The 21575-nt window shown below is 40.5% G+C and overlaps 1 protein-coding gene across 1 annotated transcript; it reads right to left on the bottom strand.

Moving 5' to 3' along the window:
* Nucleotides 6323–6906, bottom strand: LOC108633249 (28S ribosomal protein S36, mitochondrial). The gene has a single exon (XM_005699095.3). It carries the CDS (start codon nt 6889–6891, stop codon nt 6580–6582), a length of 312 nt encoding a protein of 103 aa, XP_005699152.1. The 5' UTR covers nt 6892–6906; the 3' UTR covers nt 6323–6579.

The following is a 21575-nucleotide window of genomic DNA, read 5'->3' as shown; positions in this document are numbered from 1 at the left end:
ATCTCAGAATTTTTTGAAAAATACAAATGCCCAGATGTTGCTATTCTTCCCTAAAGCTCCAGATGTATTTTAATGAGCAGCCATGTTTAAAAACAACTGGACTATATCTTTTAATTTTATCTAGTTTGTTTCATTTTTTTCGATTTCATATTCAGTGCTTCCATTTCATTTAGTTTATGTTTTTCAATTTATGTCTCTTTTCATTGCTGTTACTGTTCTTTCTTTAGCTTTTATCGAGTTGTAGAAAAGACATATATATATAATGTATAATATTTATTTTAGAAAATTTATGCATTTTTGCCTAGCTAAAAAAATTTATGACATTTTGATTCTGCTTGTTTGACTTAGTTTGAATAGTATGCTAGATTTCTAATTTATAGTCACTCAAAAGTTTGATACAGTTCCATGTATTTTGGCATGTAGTATTACTACTAAAAGTCTAGAAAATTTATTATTTTAGTGATTTTAAAAAAATTTTTTGAATGAGTCCTGAAACTTCTAATCCAATTATGAGCATATAAAAAATACTATGTCATGGGAAAAAAATACAGGAAATTAAGAAGTGATATAATATTGATTAAAGTACAAATTTTGCTCAAATTTCACAAAATTTTACACTAATACCCATTATTTGTTTTCATACCTTATTCAAGACGCCACATTGTATTTAAGTGCATTGAGCAGCTTCAGTTGCATGCAACAAATTCTGATAAATTCTCTTTTCATTTTTACTCTATTACAAATAGTTTCTAATTTTCCTTGTTCTGGCTTCTTAGGTACACCTATCATTTAAAACTGAACATTTTATTTCCAAATACATGGGATTTTGTTTAAACTATCTTCAATATTCATTTCTCATATTGATACTAATTTCTCACTTAAATGCTTCCTTCTCTGCAATCACCCTCTATGTTTTTTTCAGTTTAACTTAACTGAGACTTTTGATGGCTAAGTCGAAGATCTCTCTTGGTAAATGTCACACTGCACTTGAAAATATGTGGGTTATTTTCAAATATCTTTTCATGTTGATTTCTAACATAATTTCACAGTGATAAGAGAACAGACTCTGTGTAATCTCAATACCTTTAGGCCAGGAAATTTTTGCACCTTGCTTTATGTCTCTGGATATGTGCCAGTTTCCGCTAGTTTACAGTCTACAGGAATTTGAATTTGTATCCCACTCTTGTGTGAAAATTGTAAAAATCTTAATTATGCTGAATTGGTTCACAGTGCTTTTTAGGTCCACCATATTCTTCTACTTCTCTGTATATTCATTCTATTAATTTTTGAGAGTTTGATACTGAATCTCTGTTATTAAACTTTTGTTTAATTTTTCTCCTGTTAATCTGTCTCATATCAATTTAATTGTTAGACCAGCCTGAAGAACTTAGAAGGGTAGAGGAAAGTTCTTCCCAACACTAACTATAGTGTTGCTATACATTATATCCCCAGAATTTATTTATTTTAAAACTGGAAGTTTGCAACTTTTGACCACTTTTAAAAGGTTAAAAAGATTGAAGGCAGGAGAAGGGGACAGCAGAGGATGAGGTGGTTGGATGGCATCACTGACTCAATGGACATGAGTTTGAGCAAGCTCCAGGAGTTGGTGATGGACAGGGAAGCCTGGCATGCTGCAGTACATGGGGTCGAAAAGAGTCAGACACTGAGCAACTGAACTGAACTGAAAAGATTATGTGGCTGCTTTTAGCAATCTATTTTATATGTTTTTATAGTAGTTTATAAAGTGTTACATAGTTTATATAGCTTATAAAATGTTATGATAATAGTTGTCACATTACACCTTAACATAATTTTTACTTGAGAAATGAAGACTTTTTCTAACTGAAAGTGAATCTAATTTTGCTGATTAGGTTGATAATGAACACTAGCTTAGATTTGCACTTCCCAGGTGGCGCTAGTGATAAAGAACCCGCCTGCCACTGCAGGAGATTAAGAGATGCAGGTTCCAGCCCTGGGTCAGGAAGATACCCTGGAAGGGGGCACCACGACCCACTCCAGTATTCTCGCCTGGAGAATCCATGGACAGAGGAGCCTGCTGAGCTATTGTCCATAGGGTCACAAAGTCAGACATGACTGAAGTGACTGAGCAAGCACGCACACTTCCCAGTACAGTAGCCACTATCCACATGTGGCTATTGAGCTGTTTCCATGTGACTAAGGTAACTGAGGAATTAAATTTTTAATTTTAAGTGTGAAATCTAAGGCAATGTAAATTTTATGATAAAAACTGTTGTTTTGAATTTAATAATATTTAATATTCTAGCTTTTGTTAGATTAAACAAGGCACCTCTAATAGAACAAAACTGGGTACAGTTGGTCCCAGACATTGATAATTCTTGCTAACCTGCTCATAAAATGAGGAGATGAATGAATGATCACTAAGTAACAAACCCTTTAGAAAGTCATTGGAAGTGAAAGTCACTCAGTCTTGTCCGACTCTTTGTGACCCCATGGACTATACAGTCCATGGAATTCTCTAGGCCAGAATACTGCAGTGGGTAGCCTATCCCTTCTCCAGGGGCTCTTCCCAACCCAGGAATCAAACCAAGGTCTCCTGCATTGCAGGCAGATTCTTTACCAGCTGAGCTACCAGGGAAACCTTTAGAAAGTCAGGTAGTTTCCAATTCTTTCCTTCCAAAAACCCGAGAAACTAATGCTTTGGGGCTCTTGGGCATGGAGGCCTTTTTTGTCTTCCTTTCCTTGTGGACAAGACTCCAGCCTCCAGGACCTTCTATGACTTTCAAAGAGCAGAACAGCTGCTAATCAGAGAAAACCACCTGAGGCAAGATTAAAGGGGACAGAGAGGCTCATCAGCATTACAAAGTGGACCTCCTAAGACCCTGCACACACTCTAATCTTGTCAGCAACCGTACCCTTTTGAAACTTTGCAGAAGGAATGAAGACTGTTACTGCCTTGATCCTTATCAGTACCCCTGCCTGACTATATAACCTCTCCCTACTCACCCAGACAGTGTTGAAAAGCAGGGATATTACTCTACTGACAACGGTCTGTGTGGTCAAGGCTATGGTCTTCCCAGTGGTCACGTACTGTTGTAAGAGCTGGATTGTAAAGAAGGCAGAATGCCTAAGAATTGATGCCTTTGAACTGTGGTGTTGGAGAAGACTCCTGAAAGTCCCTTGGTCAGCAAGGAGATCAAACTACTCAATCCTAAAGGAAATCAACCCTGAATATTCATTGAAAGGACTGATGCTGAAGCTGAAGCTCCAGTATTTTTGTCATCTGATGCAAACGGCTGATTCATTGGGAAAGTCCCTGATGCTGGGAAAGATTGAAGGCAGAAGGGGAAGAGGGCATCAGAGGATGAGATGTCTGGATAGCATCACCTATGCAATGGACATGAACTTGGGTAAACTTTGGGAGATGATGAGGGACAGGGAGGGCTGGCGTGCTGCAGTTCATGGGGTCACAGAGAGTCGGACATGCCTGGGTGACTGAACAACAGCAACTCATCAGGGACTGGGACACAGCTCTTGAGGCAGTAGACTTCTGTGTTCCTCCTTAGACTGGCAAAGTAATAAGCCACTCTTTTCTTCTCCTCCATAACTTTGTCTCCATATTTCTGTTTGGCCTTGGTGCACATAGAACCAAGATTTTGGCACAAAACTAATCAAATTGACAGCTATTAAATCATTAAAAATAATTTTTGAAAATAGAAAATTATGTAATTTTTAGCATATAACTAGAAAAAAGTTCGAAGATAGGGTTACATAGCAATAACAGAATTCCTTGCATTTACATCTACTTATATAGATGGAGATGGAGAAGACGATGGCACCCCACTCCAGTACGCTTGCCTGGAAAACCCCATGGATGGAGGAACCTGGTGGGCTGCAGTCCATGGGGTCTCGAGAGTCAGACATGACTGAGCAAATTCACTTTCACGCATTGGAGAAGGAAATGGCAACCCACTCCAGCGTTCTTGCCTGGAGAATCCCAGGGACGGGGGAACCTGGTGGGCTGCCGTCTATGGGGTCGCACAGAGTCGGACACGACTGAAGTGACTTAGCAGCAGCAGCAGCAGCAGCAGACAGATGGAGAAGGTGTTTCAGGGGTGACTGAAACTGAACCTGTCCCACTCTAGTAATAACTGATATTCAATCACAGATATTAAAATAACTTTCTTAATTTAAAGCTCTCATTCATGTCATTGAGATATACTCTTAATTTTTTTCTTAATAAGTATGTATCAGAATAATATTACTATTATTTTAACAAGTTATATAATATTAATAATGGTATCAGTAACTCAATCCAGAATAAAGGTTTTTAACAGAGGAATTTTTTAAAATAAATTTCAATGTAGATATATATTTTTATAATACAGAAGTATGACATGTGATCCATAAAAGACTTTCCAAGACTTCTGGTACTGACTTGGAGTAAGCTCTCTCCACCCTATCTTCCCCAGTGATTACAAGTAAAATCTCTGGACAAAAATGCAGAAAGCAACTACTTGAGTACTCTGTTTTAATTTAATATGTATTTTTTTGGCTGCATCAGGTTTTGGTTGTAGCATGAAAACTGTTAGTTGTGGCATCTAGTTCCCTGACCAGGGATTGAACCCAGGCCCCCTACATTGGGAGTACAGAGCCTTAGCCACTATACCACCAGGAAGACTCTTGAGGACTCTTTAAAATGTAAACAGTAGCAGGCAGATTGGGGAGAGAGCCGAAAGGTGAAGCAGAACACATCAAGGAGAGTTTAGCAGAACACATCAAGGAGAGTTTCTCGTGTTTTTAATTCATCTCCTGGCTTTGACTCAATGACAGCACTTAACTAACTTGTAGAGAAATCCTATAGTTCTGGTTAGAAGACCATGAAAGGGTGTTCCTAAAAGCAGGAGAATGTGGAGGAAGTGGAGGACTTATCATCCTTTTTCTTCTTCTGGCCCTGAGACAAGCACAGTCCCAGTCACAGAGCTACACCATGGTGGCAAGGGCACAGAAATTTAAAATCCCAGTAAGAAACTTATCCTTTCAGTCAGAAAAACTGAGATAAAGGAATCTGTAAAGAGTTAGGGAAATGCCTTTTCTCTTTTTTTTCACTGCTTTGCCCCGAAGTTAGCCCTAATCATGTAGAACTGTGTGGTAGCCTGGTGCTCCAAGAAAAAACCAATTTTAAAAACTCATCTTTCTAGCCAGAAAACAGAAAAGGTGGACTTCCGTAAGACTCTGCATTTCCACTATCGGGGGCACACATTCAATTCCTAGTTGATCCTAGGTTGGGAAACTAAGGTCCCTCATGCTGCATGGAGGGGGGCGGGGGGTGGCCAAAAGAAAAAAAAAAACCAAAAAACAAAATGTGACCTTGGTTGCTGGAGAGTGCGGGGGAAAATCTGGAGAAGAGAGAGCTGGAGAAGGAAATCTTTTTCTGATCAGTAAAAGTAATAAACTCCTGGCCAGAATGACCAAAAAAAAAAGAAACAGAAGACACAAATTACCAACAGCAGGAATGAAAGAGGTACTGCAGACCCTACAGACAGACATCTAAAAGACAATACAGGTCTATCTCATTTTATTGCACTTCACAGATTTTGTGTTTTTTACACATTGAAGATTTGAGGCAACCTTGCATTTTCATTTTTTTTTTTTTAAAGGTATGGAAGAGAATTTATTTCACTTTGTGAGGCTTTACTTTCACAATTATACATACCCTTGGCACAGGAAAACCCCCTATCAAAATTCTATTAATTGACTTAAGGTAAATAGGTTGATTTTATGAGACTTTCAGACAATTAAGTTTGAGAAAGTTTATGATTATCAGTATTTGTACACATGATCACAATCAAAAGAAAGAGATAAACCAAAGAACAAGACTTTCTTAACCCCCCTGAAAACATAAATTACAATTTCTGGTCAAATGGTATTCCTATGCTATATTCATTTTTATCCCATTTTCCATTTTATACTCTGGCATTTCTTTTCTGAATACAGGTTACATACAATATTATGTGTTAACTCCCTAGTCTTAATACCACAAAGTCACCTGTTTTACCATGGGTATATTTTTATCATTTAGAGTAGGATATGCTTGTTAATAAGCCAGCAATACTCCAGTAACTTTGTGAATGCAAACACACTGAGAAGTAAAAACAAATAATGGAGTTATTATTTCACGGATCCTCATTGAAGTTCAGGAAAATTACTCCTAGAAAGCTGCAATTCTGCCAAATATATTCTATGTTTAAACGGAAACTGAAAGAAAAGTGAAATTGCTGGAAGCCTTTGACGGTTCACTAGACATTGTGTGCTTTCAATAGTTCAACACTGTTATATAGGCTAACATTTTAAAATGTATACTTTAATTAAGGTATAAAGTATATAAACAATCAGGTAAGCTTATAGAGAAGCTGACCAAGATACATAAATTAGGAGATATAAGTGTCCATCTACACTTTCTATACTTCATCTTTTTTCTTTTTACAGAATATTTATTAAAGTTGTTTAATATACAATTTTTCATTTGTCATTCTGGAAGTCCTTTTTTAGAAAGACTCTTCTTTATCTGATGACAAATAGGAGCCACATTATCAGTGATTATTCTGGACCTCCACGTTGGATAAATTCCATTTCTTCTTGAGACACAAGTTTCCTTCTGTATTTCTGAGGTAGAGTTCTTATCATCTCTGCAGTGTCTGGTGGACCCTGATGCATCAGCCAGTCTGGTGATTTACTTCCCTTAGAATGCTGCGAAATTGAAGAAGTATGAGATGGCAGTCCTGCTGATCGTAGAACTTCTGATACATTTGGTTTAGGATTGTCTCTTCTGTCAGGGAATCTTATTAATGGAGTATGTGGCTTGACTACCTGAACGACCCTGCTGGCAGACGCCATCTTGCTGCCCATCATGACCCCCGAGAAGGGGCAGCTCAACCTTGCATTTTCAGAAGGTGGTTTGCATTTTTTGGAGTAAATATTTTTAAAGTAAAATACTTGTGTTTTCTTTTGGCTGCATTACAAACCATGCAGGATCTTAGTTCCTCGACCTGAGATTGAACCCATACTCCCTGCAGTGGAAGCGTGGAATCTTAACTACTGCACTGCCAGGGAATTCCCAGTTATCTGTTTTAAACATAGCAGTGTATATGTGCCAGCCCCAAACTCCCAATCTCTTCCTTCCAGCCACCACCCTGGTAACCGTAAGTTTGTTCTCTGTTAGCCTGTTTCTGTTTTGTACATAAGTTCATTTGTAATCTTTTTTTTTAAGATTCCACATGTAAGTGATATCATATGATATTTGTCTTCCTCTTTCTGACTTGTTTCAACTTAGTATGATAATTTCCAGGTCCATCCATATTGCTGCAAATGGCATTATTTCATTCTTCTAATGGCTGAGTAATATTCCCTTGTATATGTGTACCATATCTTTTTTATCCACCTGTCCATGGACATTTAGGTTGCATCCAAGTCTTGGTTGTTGTAAACGGTACTGCAATAAACATTAGGGTGCATATATCCTTTCAAGCCACATTTTCTCCAGATATATGTTCAGGAATGGGATTACTAGATCGTATAGTAGCTCTATTTTTAGTTTTTTAAGGAACCTCCATATTCTCCATAGTGGCTGTACAAAATTTACATTCGCACCAACAGTGTCGGAGGCTTCCCTTTTCTCCACACCATTTCCAGCATTTATGGTTTGTATCAGTTCAGTTCAGTTCTGTTCAGTTGCTCAGTCATGTCCGACTCTTTGCAACCCATGAACCGCAGCATGCCAGGCCTCCCTGTCCATCACCAACTCCCGGAGTCCACCCAAACCCCTGTCCATCGAGTCAGTGATGCCATCCAACCATCTCATCCTCTGTCATCCCCTTCTCCGCCTGCCCTCAATCTTTCCCAGCATCAGGGTCTTTTCAAATGAGTCAGCTCTTCGCATGAGGTGGCCAAAATATTGAAGTTTCAGCCTCAACATCAGTCCTTCCAATGAACACCCAGGACTGATCTCCTTTAAGAGGGACTGGTTGGATTTCCTTGCAGTCCAGGGGACTCTCAAGAGTCTTATCCAATATCACAGTTCAAAAGCATCAATTCTTCGGCACTCAGCTTTCTTTATAGTCCAACTCTCACATCCATACATGGCTACTGGAAAAACCATAGCCTTGACTAGATGGACATTTGTTGGCAAAGTAATGTCTCTGCTTTTTAATATGCTGTCTAGGTTGGTCATAACTTTCCTTCCAAGGAGGAAGCGTCTTTTAATTTCATGGCTGCAGTCACCATCTGCAGGGATTTTGCTGCTGCTGCTGCGTCGCTTCAGTCGTGTCCGACTCTGAGTGACCCCATAGATGGCAGCCCACCAGGCTCCCCCGTCCCTGGGATTCTCCAGGCAAGAACACTGGAGTGGGCTGCCATTTCCTTCTCCAATGCATGAAAGTGAAAAGTGAAAGGAAAGTCGCTCCCAGAAGAACAAAGTCTGACACTGTTTCCACTGTTTCCCCATCTATCTGCCATGAAGTGATGGGACCAGATGCCATGATCTTAGTTTTCTGAATGTTGAGCTTTAAGCCAACTTTTTCACTCTCCTCTTTGGTTTGTATAGACTTTTTTTTTTTTTAAAGAATAACTTTTTTTTCTTTTAACTTTAGTCTTTTTATTATTTGCCAATTCAAGTTATTGTTGTTTAGTCGCTAAGTTGTGTCTGACTCTTTTGTGACCCTATAGAGTGTAGTCTGTCAGGCTCCTCTATCCATGGGATTTCCCAGGCAAGAATATTAGAATGGGTTGCCATTCCCTTCTCCATGTATAGACTTCTTGATGATGGCCATTCTGACCAGTATAAGGTGATACTTCACTATAGTTTTGATTTGCATTTGTCTGATAATTAGTGACGTTGAGCATTTTTTGTATACATTTTGGCCTTCTGTATGTCTTCTTTGAGATGGCTGGATGGCATCACTGACTCGATGGACATGAGTCTGAGTGAACTCCAGGAGTTGGTGATGGACAGGGAGGCCTGGAGTGCTGAGATTCACGGGGTCACAAAGAGTCAGACACGACTGAGCGACTGAACTGAACTGAACTGATGTCTTCTTTGGAAAAATGCTTATTTAGATCTTCTGCCCATTTATTGATTGGGTTATTTGTTTTACTGATATTGAGCTGCATGAGCTGTTTGTAAATTTTGGAGAGTTTTCCTTTTCAGTTATTTCATTGTTCTTTTCTGTTTGGTCATTCTTTAGCTCTAGTTCTTTGTTAAACAGTTCTTTTTATTTCTTGATCTGTACCTCTATTCTTTTCCCCAGAACTTAGATCATTTTTACTATCATTACTCTGAATTCTTTTTCCAGTAGCTTGCCTATCTTCACCTCTGTTAGCTGTTCTGGACTTTTAACGTGTTCCTTCAACTAGGACATATTCTTCTGCCATCTCATTTTGTCTAATTTTCTGTGATTGTAGTTTTGTTCCATAGGCTGCAGGGTTCTATAGGCTGCAGCTCTTGCTTCTGCTGTCTTCCACTTGGTGGATGAGGCTGGCTGTGAGGCTTGTGCAGGCTTCCTGGTGGGAGGGACTTTTCCCTGACCTCTGCTGGGTAAAGCTATCTCTTAATCCTCCAGTGGGTGGAGCCATGTCAAGGGTGTGTTTAGCGGACAGCTGTGTGCCCAGGAAGACTCTAAACAGTCTATCTGCTGATGGGTAGGGCTGTCTTTCACCTGAGGAATTCCAGCACTGAGGCCCATATACTGTTGAGTGGGGCCAGATCCTTTCAAGAAAATGGCAGCATGGCAGCCTCCAGGAGATCTCATGCCAATGAGCACTCCCCAGAACTACCACCACCAGTGTCTTTGTCCCCACAGTGAGCCACAGCTGTCCCCAACTTCACCTCCACCAGAGACTCTCCACTACTAGCAAGTAGGTCTGACTCAATTCTTACAAGGTCACTGCTTTTTTTCCCTAGGTTCTGGTGTACACAAGACCTTGCATATGCCCTCCAAGAGTAGAAATTCTGTTTCTCCCAGTCATGTGGAATTCTTGTGATCAAACCCTGTTGAACTTCAAAACCAGATTCTCTGGGGGTTCCTCTTCCCTTTTCCAGACCCTTAGCCTGGGGATCCCGACATGGGCTCAGAACTTTGACTTCTATGGGAAAACTTCTCTGGTATAATTATTTTCCAGCTTGTAGGTTACCTACCCAGCAGGTATGAGATTTAACTTTATTGTGACTGCACCCCTCCTACCATCATGTTGTGGCTTCTTCTTTGTCCTTGGATGTAGGGTGTCTTTTTGGTAGATTTCAGCCTTTTTTTTGTCAATGGTTGTTAAGCAGTTAGTTGTGATTTTGGTGTTTTCATGAAAGGAAGTGAGCTCATACTCTGCCATCTTCTCTCCATTTCCCTTGTAGCCTTTCTTTTAAAAATTGGCTGCTCTGAGTCTTAGCTGTGGCATGTGGGATCTGGTTCCCTGACCGGGTATTGAACCTGTGCCCCTTGTATTGGGAGTGTGAAGTCTTAACCACTGGGTTACCAGGGAAATCCCTCCTTTATAGCCTTTTAAACTTTGCCTGTAATAGATTTTCAGTTGGTAGATGATGATTCAGTTTCCCACATGGTGCTTTGACACCATTCTGTGGTTCAGTATATATCAGATACATATGTGTAGTGTTCCAAATGGACCACTGAGAGATTTTTTTTTTGACTCTTTAGCTTATTCCAGATGGTAATTGGAACTACTGAAATGGATTCTAAAGTGACTATTGACAGCTATATATTTATTATCATTTTGTTACTTGTTTTCTGGTTGTTTTTATAGTTCTCTGTTCTTTTCCTATTCTCTTGGTTTCAATTCTTATGGTTTGGTGATTTTCGTTAGTAGTAGCCTTGTTCCTTTCATTCTAGTTTTTGTGTATCTATTGTAGGTCTTTTTTTTTTTACCACACCATGTGGCTTGTGGCTTAGTTAGTTCCCCAACCAGGGATTGAACATGGGCCCTTGACAGTGAAAGCATGGAGTCCTTACCAATGAACCACCAAGGGATTTCCTCTATTGTAGGATTTTCCTTTGTGGTTACCATGAAGTTCATGTATGTTATCCTGTAACCATATATCTACTTGTTTTAAACTAGTAGTCACTTAATTTCAAACACACTGTAAAAGATCTATATTTTTTTTACTCCCCTCCTCCGTGTTTTGTGTTTTTGATGTCATATTTTACATCTTCATGTCTGTCCCTTAACTACTGTAGTTACAGTTGATTAAAAAAATTTTTTTTTGTTTTAATATTAGTACTAGCTTATTTAAGTGGTTAATCCTCAGCCTTTACTATATATTTGCCTTTACTATTCGGATTCTTCCTTTCCAATAGATTATTAGTCCTTGTAGCCTTTTCTTTTCCACTTTTAAACATTTCTTTTTGAGTTCATTTAGTATTGGTGAACTCGTAGTTTTTGCTTTTCAGAGAAGTTTTTTATCTCTCCTTCAGTTGTAACTGATACTCTTGCATGGTAGAGTTGTAGCTTTTTCCCCTTTCAGCACTTTAAATAAAATCATGCCACTCACTTCCGGCCTGCAAAGTTTCTGCAGAGGAATCAGCTGATAATCGAATGGGGTTCTGTTATACACGGTTCTTTGTTCTTTTCTTTCTGTGTTTACAATTCTTTCCTTCTCTGTAACTTTTGCCATTTTAAATTATGCTATGCCTTGGTATGGGTCTGTTTGGGTTCATCTTGTTTGAGAGCCCCTCTGCCTCCTGCATCTGGATATCTGTTTCCTTCTTTAAGTTCTGGAAGCTTTTAACTATAATTTCATCAAATATATCATCTGGGACCCCTATCATGTGAATATTGATATGTTCAATGTTGTTCTTTTTTTTTTTGACCACACAGCACATGGCATGTGGGATCTGTTTTCCCAGACCAGGGATCCAACCCATGCCCCTGCATTGAAAGCGAAGGGTCTTAACCAACGGACCACCCTGGAAGTCCCTGTTTGATGTTGTTCTGGAGGTCCCTTTAACTAGTCTCATTTTAAAAATTCATTTTTCATTTTGCTGTTCTGATTGGGTAAGTTCCTTCATAAGCGTGCTTTCAGATCGCTAGTGCATTCTTCTGTATCACCTACTTTGCCCTTAATTCCTTTTTATTTCATTTATTGTGTTCTTCAGTTCTGATTGGTTCTTTTTTATATTTTCTAGTTCCTTTTCAAAATTCTCACTGTGTTTATCCACTCTTCCCTATTGAGTTAGCTCTAGTATTGCTAATGCTTTGAACTCCCTATCTGGTAAATTACTTATCTCTATTTCATTAGTTGTTTTTTCAGGGTTTTTCTCTCATTTTTCATTTGAAAGAAATTCCCCTGCCTCCTCATTTCTCTTAACTTTCCTGTGAAATTAAGTGAAACAGGTACTTATCCTGGTCTTGAAAGAGTGTCCTTGTGTGAGAGCATACCTCTATAATGTGCCTGTGCCCAGTAGCTTTGTTGGGAGAGTATATCCAACATGAGCATGAGTCATGTCTTCCTCCATGGTGTCCTAGCAGCTATCATCTTGGTGGTAGGTGGGAATAGAGATGGTAGGTGGGGCTAGAGCAAGGGCAAGGTGTTTGCTGGCATTCTTCCTCTGCGCAGTGGCCAGCACCAGCCTACTGGGGGGTGGGAGTAAGGCTCAAGTGGTAGAGTAACAGCCCCGAGGCTTGGATACATGCTTGTTTCTTCCCTTCTAAATGTGTGCTCTCCCCACTCCCAACACTGATACTCTCACCCCAGAAGGAAGCAGTGCTGGAGCAAGAGGGACTGAGTAGGTGCTTGGCTTGGGTTGGAAAAAAGCTAGGGAGGTCCTGGCACCAGGCAGAGTTCTAGACCATTTCTGAACTGCTGCCACCACAAGTGCTAGCGATGTCTGCCCTCACCTGGCTCAGGTTCTCCTTAGGCCTGAGCCAGCTCTGTGCCCTACAACTGCATGCTCTTCTTGTCTGTGGCAGTCTTTGTCCTGGAGTAGAGCCGTATTGTGGAACCAATGGGGCTGGAGCTGCCACTTGACTCAGCCTAGGTCAAGTGCTATCAGTTGCAGGAAACAAGCCAGTGTCCCAGGCAGTTTCAATCTGTTTACTTTGTCTTATTTCAGGAGTAAACAAGTGTGTGCACACTCTTCATGAGCAGAGTCTAGGTTTCTTACAGCACTATTGTAGTCCCATTTGTTTTTTAACCAGCTAAGGAGATTCAATCCGATAGTGTGATACCCTAGGGTAGGGTGCCCAGTATTTGGTTCAAACTTCTTACTCCCCAGGGAGGAACTCTGTGTAGATATAATTCCCCTCCTCTTCCGTGTCCGCTCCAAGAGTGCAGGTCCCAACCTGATTGTTTTTTCTCCCATTCATCCAATTCTGCATGGATCTTTCTTACAGCTTTGGTTTTACAGGGGTCTTTCTGTCTGCCTCCAGTTTGCTTTTAGTGAGAATTGCTCCATATACAGATATTTTATTTATGTATTCGTGGAGGGAGGTAAACTCCACATCCTCCTACTCTCATGTTTGTCTCCTCCTACTTTACATTTCAGTGAACTAAAATGGACTAGAATGGGTGAATTTAACTCAGACAAACATTATATCTACTACTGTAGGCAGGAATCCCTTAGAAGAAATGGAGTAGCCATCATAGTCAACAAAAGAGTCCAAAATGCAGTAGTTGGATGCAGTCTCCAAAAGGACAGAATGATCTCTGTTCGTTTCCAAGGCAAACCATTCAATATCATGGTAATCCAAGTCTATCTCCTGACCAGTAATGCTGAAGAAGCTGAAGTTGAACAGTTTTATGAAGACCTACAAGACCTTTTAGAACTAACACCCAAAAAGATGTCCTTTTCATTATAGGGGACTGGAATGCAAAAGTAGGAAGTCAAGAAACACCTGGAATAACAGGCAAATTTGGCCTTGGAGTACAGAATGAAGCAGGGCAAAGGCTCACAGAGTTTTGCCAAGAGAACGCACTGGTCCTAGCAAACACCCTCTTCTGACAACACAAGAGAAGACTCTACACATGGACATCACCAGATGGTCAATACCAAAATCAGATGGATTATATTCTTTGCAGCCAAAGATGGAGACACTCTATACAATCAGCAAAAACAAGACCGGGAGCTGACTGTAGCTCAGATCATGAACTCCTTATTACCAAATTCAGACTTAAATTGAAGAAAATAGGGAAAACCACTAGACCATTCAGGTATGACCTAAATCAAATCCCTTAAGATTATACAGTGGAAGTGAGAAATAGATTTAAGGGACTAGATCTGATAGACAGAGTGCCTGATGAACCATGGATGGAGGTTTGTGACATTGTACAGGAGACAGGTATCAAGACCATCCCTGGGAAAAAGAAATGCAAAAAAGCAAAATGGCTGTCTGAGGAGGCCTTACAAATAGCTGTGAAAAGAAGAGAAGCGAAAAGCAAAAGAGAAAAGGGAAGATGTTCCCATCAGAATGCAGAGTTCCAAAGAATGGCAAGGAGAGATAAGAAAGCCTTCCTTAGCAATCGGTGCAAAGAAATACAGGAAAATAATAGAATGGGAAAGACTAGAGATCCCTTCAAGAAAATTAGAGATACCAAGGGAACATTTCATGCAAAGATGGACTCGATAAAGGACAGAAATGGTATGGACCTAACAGAAGCAGAAGATATTAAGAAGAGGTGGCAAGAATACACAGAAGAACTGTACAAAAAAGATCTTCACGACCCAGATAATCACGATGAAGAGGCCCTTGTGGTCACTCACCTAGAGCCAGACATCCTGGAGTGTGAAGTCAAGTGGGTCTTAGAAAGCATCACTATGAACAAAGATAGTGGAGGTGATGGAATTCGAGTTGAGCTATTTCAAATCTTAAAAGATGATGCTGTGAAAGTGCTGCACTCAATATGCCAGCAAATTTGGAAAACTCAGCAGTGGTCACAGGACTGGAAAAGGTCAATTTTCATTCCAATCCCAAAGAAAGGCAATGCCAAAGAATGCTCAAACTACCACACAATTGCACTCATCTCACATGCTAGCGAAGTAATGGTCAAAATTCTCTAAGCAGGCTTCAGCAGTACGTGAACGGTGACTTCCAGATGTTTAAGCTGGATTTAGAAAAGGCAGAGGAACCAGAGATCAAATTGCCAACATCACTGGATCATCGAAAAAGCAAGAGAGTTCCAGAAAAAAATCTATTTCTGCTTTATTGACTATGCCAAAGCCTTTGACTGTGTGGATCACAATAAACTGTGGAAAATTCTGAACGAGATGGGAATACCAGATCACCTGACCTGCCTCTTGAAAAATCTGTATGCAGGTCAGTAAGCAGCAGTTAAAACTGGACATGGAACAACAGACTGGTTCCAAATAGGAAAAGGAGTACATCAAGGCTATATACTGTCACCCTGCTTATTTAACTTATATGCAGAGTACATCATGAGAAACACTGGGCTGGAAGAAGCAGCAGCTGGAATCAAGATTGCTGGGAGAAATATCAATAACCTCAGACATGCAGATGACACCACCCTTATGGCAGAAAGTGAAAAACTAAAGAGGCTCTTCATGAAAGTGAAACAGAACAGTGAAAAAGTTGGCTTAAAGCTCAACATTCAGAAAACTAAGATCATGGCATCTGGTCCCATCACTTCATGGCAAATAGGTGGGGAAACAGTGGAAACAGTGTCAGACTTTATATTTTTGGGCTCCAAAATCACTGCAGATGGTGACTGCAGCCATGAAATTAAAAGACGCTTACTCCTTGGAAAGAAAGTTATGACCACCCTAGACAGCATATTAAAAAGCAGAGACATTACTTTGCTAACAAAGGTCCGTCTGGTCATGGCTATGATTTTTCCAGTAGTCATGTATGGATGTGAGAGTTGGACTATAAAGAAAGCTGAGTGCCGAGAATTGATGCTTTTGAACTGTGGTATTGGATAAGACTCTTGAGAGTCCCTTGGATTGCAAGGAGATTCAACCACTCCATCCTTAAGGAGATTAGTCCTAGGTGTTCACTGGATGCAAAGAACTGACTCATTTGAAAAGACCCTGATGCTGGGAAAGATTGAGGGCAGGAGAATGGGATGACACAGAATGAGATGGTTGGATGGCATCACCGACTCAATGCACATGGTTTGGGTAAACTCCAGGAGTTGGTGATGGACAGGGAGGCCTGGTGTGCTGAAGTCCATGGGGTTGCAAAGAGTCGGACACAACAGAGCGACTGAACTGAACTTTACATTTCAATGCTGATCATTGCCATTTTGCCCTCAATTCCATTCTGTCACCCCAAATGATACAGTTTCTCAGGCTTCCTTGTGTGTAGGCACATGACAATAGGCCAGAACTGTGCACTAGTGACATTATGTCTGGATAATTCTTTGTTGTGAGGGATTGTCCTCTGCTGTGTAGAATGTTGAAGAGTATCACTGGTGTCTATCTGCTGAATGTCACTAGTACCTTCTCCCGCAGAGTTGTGACAACCAAAAATGTCTCCAGTTGTCAAATATCCCCTGGAGGAAAGGGGGTCAAAAGCATTTCAGAACCTTTATACTAAATCATCATATTGTTGTTGGAAGCCAGGCTACATTACCAAACTGTTTATTTGATTTGGTTTGGAAGTCCAACACAGCTTCCCAAGTGGTGTTTCATAAGGTGCACAGTGCTAAATTCTTTAGGGAAGTATAATACCTAGGTTATAACTCAATCAAAAGACAAAAGAAGATGCTGTGAAAGAATAACATCTGCTAAACTTTTGGTTATAGGTAGGAAATTTAAAAAGAAGTCATGTAAGACAAGAAAGTCAGCCAACTGTAAGTCAGGCCTTAGAGTGGGATGGGCTTTTTGCAGCCACCAGAACCCAGAGTCTACAACCCTCAGGTTGTAGTTTCAAAAAATGTTTACTCTTTTGCTTTTAAATTACATTTTTTAAAAATGTTCATTCTAAAAACATAATATTTTGGCAAGAAATATTTATTGAGGTGTCCTCAACCCTGCCAATAATTTCCACCCCCAATCCATCAAAGATGTTAAAATGTTGGCATTTTTGATATGTACATTTCCATACTTTTCCTAAATCTCTACAGCGATACTTATATACAGGTTTCTATATAGTTGTTATATTTGTTGTTGTTTATTTGCTAAGTCATGTCCAACTCTTTTGCAACCCCATGGACTGTAGCCTGCTAGGATCCTCCATCTGTGGAATTTTCCAGGCAAGAATACTGGAGTGAGTTGCCATTTCCTTGTCCTTGGGAACTTCCTGACCAAGAATCAAACCCATGTCTCCTGCTTGGCAGGCAAATTCTTTACCACTAAGCCACCAGGGAAGCCCAGGTATTATATAGGGGTTTTTAAATAATAAAAGGTATACTTATTAAATAATAAAAGTGGATCATAATATGCACATTTTTGTGCAATTTACTTTTGTTATTCCCAGTGTATCAGATAAGCATTCCTCAAGAACAACCATTACAGATCTTTTTAAGGGTTGCATAATATGCCGCAGTCTGTATCATCATAATTTGATCAACAGGTTTTCTATTGAAGACATCTGGATGTGTTTCTGGACTTTTTTCCCAACAACATGAATGCCATAATAAATATTCTTTTATTCATAGCCTTAGATATTCACACCAAAAATATATGTAAATAAATGCTAAGGACTACTAGGATGAGAAAACAAGTTAAAAATCTTCAAAATCTTCTTAGTAATTAGTGTCTAAAGTCTATGATGGCCTTTAGTATGATATGCTTTGTTTTTCTCTCCTGTTCTAAGCACAGAAGTCCTAACACACTTGTAGTCTCCTGAGTGACAGGAGCGTCTTTTATTATTCATAAGAAGGCTCTTCCAGCACTCCTGAGTTTATGCTAATGAGGTAATATAAAGCAGGTCTTAGGGCGGGACCCCCAAGATAGCTTTGAGATGGGGTTGGTCACCAGAAGGACCAAGTAACTAGAGAGTGGGAACTTTTCAGCTCTACTCCTGACCTCCAGAGTGAGGGGCAGGGTGTGCTGGAAACTTTAAATTCTATAAAAACTCTTGAACAAGAAGTTTCAGATGGGTTCCAAGTTGATGAACACAGTGAAGTGCAGGGAGGGTGATTCACCCCAACTCCACATGGACTTTTGCTCAGGATCTTTGTGGACTTTGCCCTGTGTATCTTTTTATCTGGCTGTTCATGTGTCTCCTTTGTAAGGATACAAAAGTTAATGCTTTCTTTGTAGATATAAGTAATGCGTCTTATTGAGTTCTGTGAGCCACCCGAGGAAATTATTGAACTTTAGGAGAGTTTCACAGGAACTCCAAATTCAACGTCCGCTGGTCAGAAATCTATGAGGACTGGGACTTGTGACTGGCATCTGAACTGGGGACAGTCCTGTGAGACTGAGACCTTCACCAGCTCCCAGTATTTAATGTCAAAAATGATTTGCATTGCTGAATTTCCAGTTATTGTCTGAAGAATCAGAGATTTGGTTGTTGGTGTTGGGAAACACCACGTAGGCCAGTACACCACGCTCATCTTCTTGAACAAGATACCAGAAATCTCATATATTTTACTAACGTTCTCATGTGAACTGTGCTGGCTACAGACTGAATTTCCTTGCCTGTTTTTTTAAAGCACCCTTGCCAACTATCCCTATTTTTCCCCTTTTATTTTTAAAAAATATTTATTTATTTGACTGCACTAGATCTTATTTGCACACGCGGGATCTGGTTCCCAGACTAGGGATCAAACCTGGGCCCCCTACATTGGGAGGTTGGAGTCTTAGCTACTGGACCACAAGGGAAGTCCCTGCCCATCACCTTCATTCAAGAATTCTTTTCCTATGTGGTAGGTTTCCTTTAGATTCATTTAGTCTGTTGTTCAAGAAATATATGTGCTAGCTCTCTACTGGTACAGAGGTGAGCCAGATAAACAAAGTCCCTGCTGTAGTCGGGGGACACAGTCAATGAAACACATAAAGAAAAATAAGTTAAATAAAATTGGGGCCTGTGCTCTCTAATATACTGAATAAGGAGTAGAGAAGACTTGTTCTCGGAAAGGAGGCACAGGCAAAAAGTATGACAAATACGCGGCAGCATGTATGTATTTATTTCAAGTGATTCCAGGGTTATTCTATACATATATATAAGCTAATGCATACATCTGGTCTCACTTCCACACCCTTTTTAAAAAAAACAAACTATCCTGCACACACTGTTTTACATCTTGCCCAATGCAGTTTGGAGATCATTCCATATGAGAACGTAAAGAGCTTTCCTCATTTTTAAAAAAGGAGATTTGTAATATGAAAAGTACTATTTAGAGAATAGTAATGCCAAAAATACTAACAAGAAGCTCAACACTAGAGTCATACGAGATCTGAAAAACTGAATGTGAATTTCCAGCTTTAGGAACAAAGAATGAGCTGAATTTCATGCAAGTAATTTTCAACTACTGGTAAGGCCAGAAGAGATGAGAGTTTGTTTTGTTTTGTGATACAACTTCTGTCTCCTGCTTATGCTACTGGCCATGTCTGTGCCATCAGGGCACAAGTAATCACAGTGATCACACAGTATTTCATGAACACCATCAAGTGTCTTTGAGGTACAACATATACAAATGAATGAAGCAATAAGATGTTCATAAGCTTACATATTCTTTTTTTTAAATCTGAAAGTTCTGTTCCTATTTTGATAGAATATTGCCTCTTAACATTTTATATATATCCTACCAACGTAGTTGAGAAGCAATTTGAAATATTTTGTGAGATAAGATAAAGTGGGGAGAGAATAGGATCAAGTATGAAAGCCAGGAAGGGTGAGATATCTACCTAATTAAGCACTAGGAGTGTAGGAGGGAAGAAAAGACCACAGGATTTGTTCACAGACTGATTACAGGGCATCAATCTGAAGGAACGCTTCAGTGATTTCAAGCCTTATAGGCTGAAAGAGATCATCACTTTCAGAAATGAAACAACCAGCTGTAAGGAGAGATTCTCAGTTTAACTCGAGGTACAAAGACCTTTGGGTTTAGATGGGACCTTCCAGTTACATTTTCAAAATTAGAACTGTTTTTTTAAAGGATGAAACACCTTAAGTTGCGTTCTTAAGTTCAAACAGTAATTGTCACTGTATAGACAGGACCCACTTAAAGCTTACGGACTGATAAACTATAAACTCACTACCCCTTAAGGGGGTAGAAGTGCTTTGTTTCAGAAACAGATGCCTACGAAGTTAGGCTCTGGGTCTGCCATGTATCATACGGGTTCTTAGTTAAGGCTAGATGTGGAGTGAGAGTCCTAAAATTTCAGGAAAAAAAGAGGGACTTCAAGTAGGCAAGGAATTAATATTTTTGGCTACTATGTATCATATGGGTTCTTGGTTAAGGATAGATGTGGAGTGAGAGTCCTAAAATTTCAAGAAAAGTGAACGGAAGAGGGACTTCAAGTAGGCAAGGAATTAATATTTTTGGCTACTATGTACACCCTTCACTTTACATCTGGCTATCTTTAATTCTCATCACAACCCTACAAAATACTTATTAACCATTTTACAGAAAAGCTAAACTTCTCACGCTAGAAGGATCTCAAATTCTTACCCAAATCTACATGTTTGTAGCGGCCAAGTCATGTTCAGCCCAGTTATCTTCATACCACTCCACTTGAGCCGATATACTCATTTTATGAAACCTATAGGAGGGAAATCACACATTTGGAGCCAAGCTGGGACCACGAAGCAGGTAGGCTGATCATCCCTCCGCCTCAAAGGTCTTTGCAGGACGCACACATGCCTTTGAGGGACAATCTACACCGCCCTACAAGGGATGGAGAGAGGAAGAAATAGCAATAATCTAAAGACAAAAGCAAAGAGAAAAAGCGAGCCAAAGAGAAGCTGTGCAAATGGGGTGTGGAGGCTGACAAGTGAACCGTGCTTTTGCCTCTATTTCTCGTGTGACTCAGCTGGTAAATAATCCGCCTGCAGTGCGGGAGACCTAGGTTCGACCCCTGGGTTGGGAAGATCACCTGGAGAAGGGAAAGACTACTCACTCCAGTATTCTGGCCTAGAGAATTCCATGGACCCTATAGTCCACGGGGTCGCAGAGAGGCGGACAGGGCTGAGCGAATTTCACTTCACTTGTCCGTTAACAAACTGACCGATTACTTAGCACATTTCGGGAAGCTTAGCCTTAACGCCGCTCAGGAACTTAGTATTAACCCTTAGCATAAGTCAAGAAAAGACAAAGGCAGTCGAGCAAGGCGTGCTCTTCACGCAGAAGTGGAAACTCGCGGCGCAGAGCAAAACTTGAACCAACCCGCGGGCACTGATTTGAAGACTAAAAGACAAGTTTGGCTGCGAGACGCGCCGGCCTCCAAGGGGTGGGGCCGCAGCACCCAAGGCGGGGTTTCCTCCGGGCCCACGCCGCCTCCGCCTGCCACGTGACCCGCGGTGTTGTGGTCCGGCCCGCGTGGGTGGCGGGAGCGGCGGGAGGGCGGGGGCGAGGAGCGGCGCGTCACGTGACGGGGTTTAAATCTCCCGCAGCCGGAGCCGCGGGGGCGCCAGTGCCGCGAGTCGAGCGGGAGCAGAAGAGGCGAGGGAGGAGGGCCAGAGAGGCG

This window comes from Capra hircus, chromosome 28 (genome assembly GCF_001704415.2).
Source record: "Capra hircus breed San Clemente chromosome 28, ASM170441v1, whole genome shotgun sequence".
In the NCBI taxonomy this organism is placed as follows: Eukaryota; Metazoa; Chordata; class Mammalia; order Artiodactyla; family Bovidae; genus Capra; species Capra hircus.
This window is presented reverse-complemented; position numbering and strand designations above follow the sequence as displayed.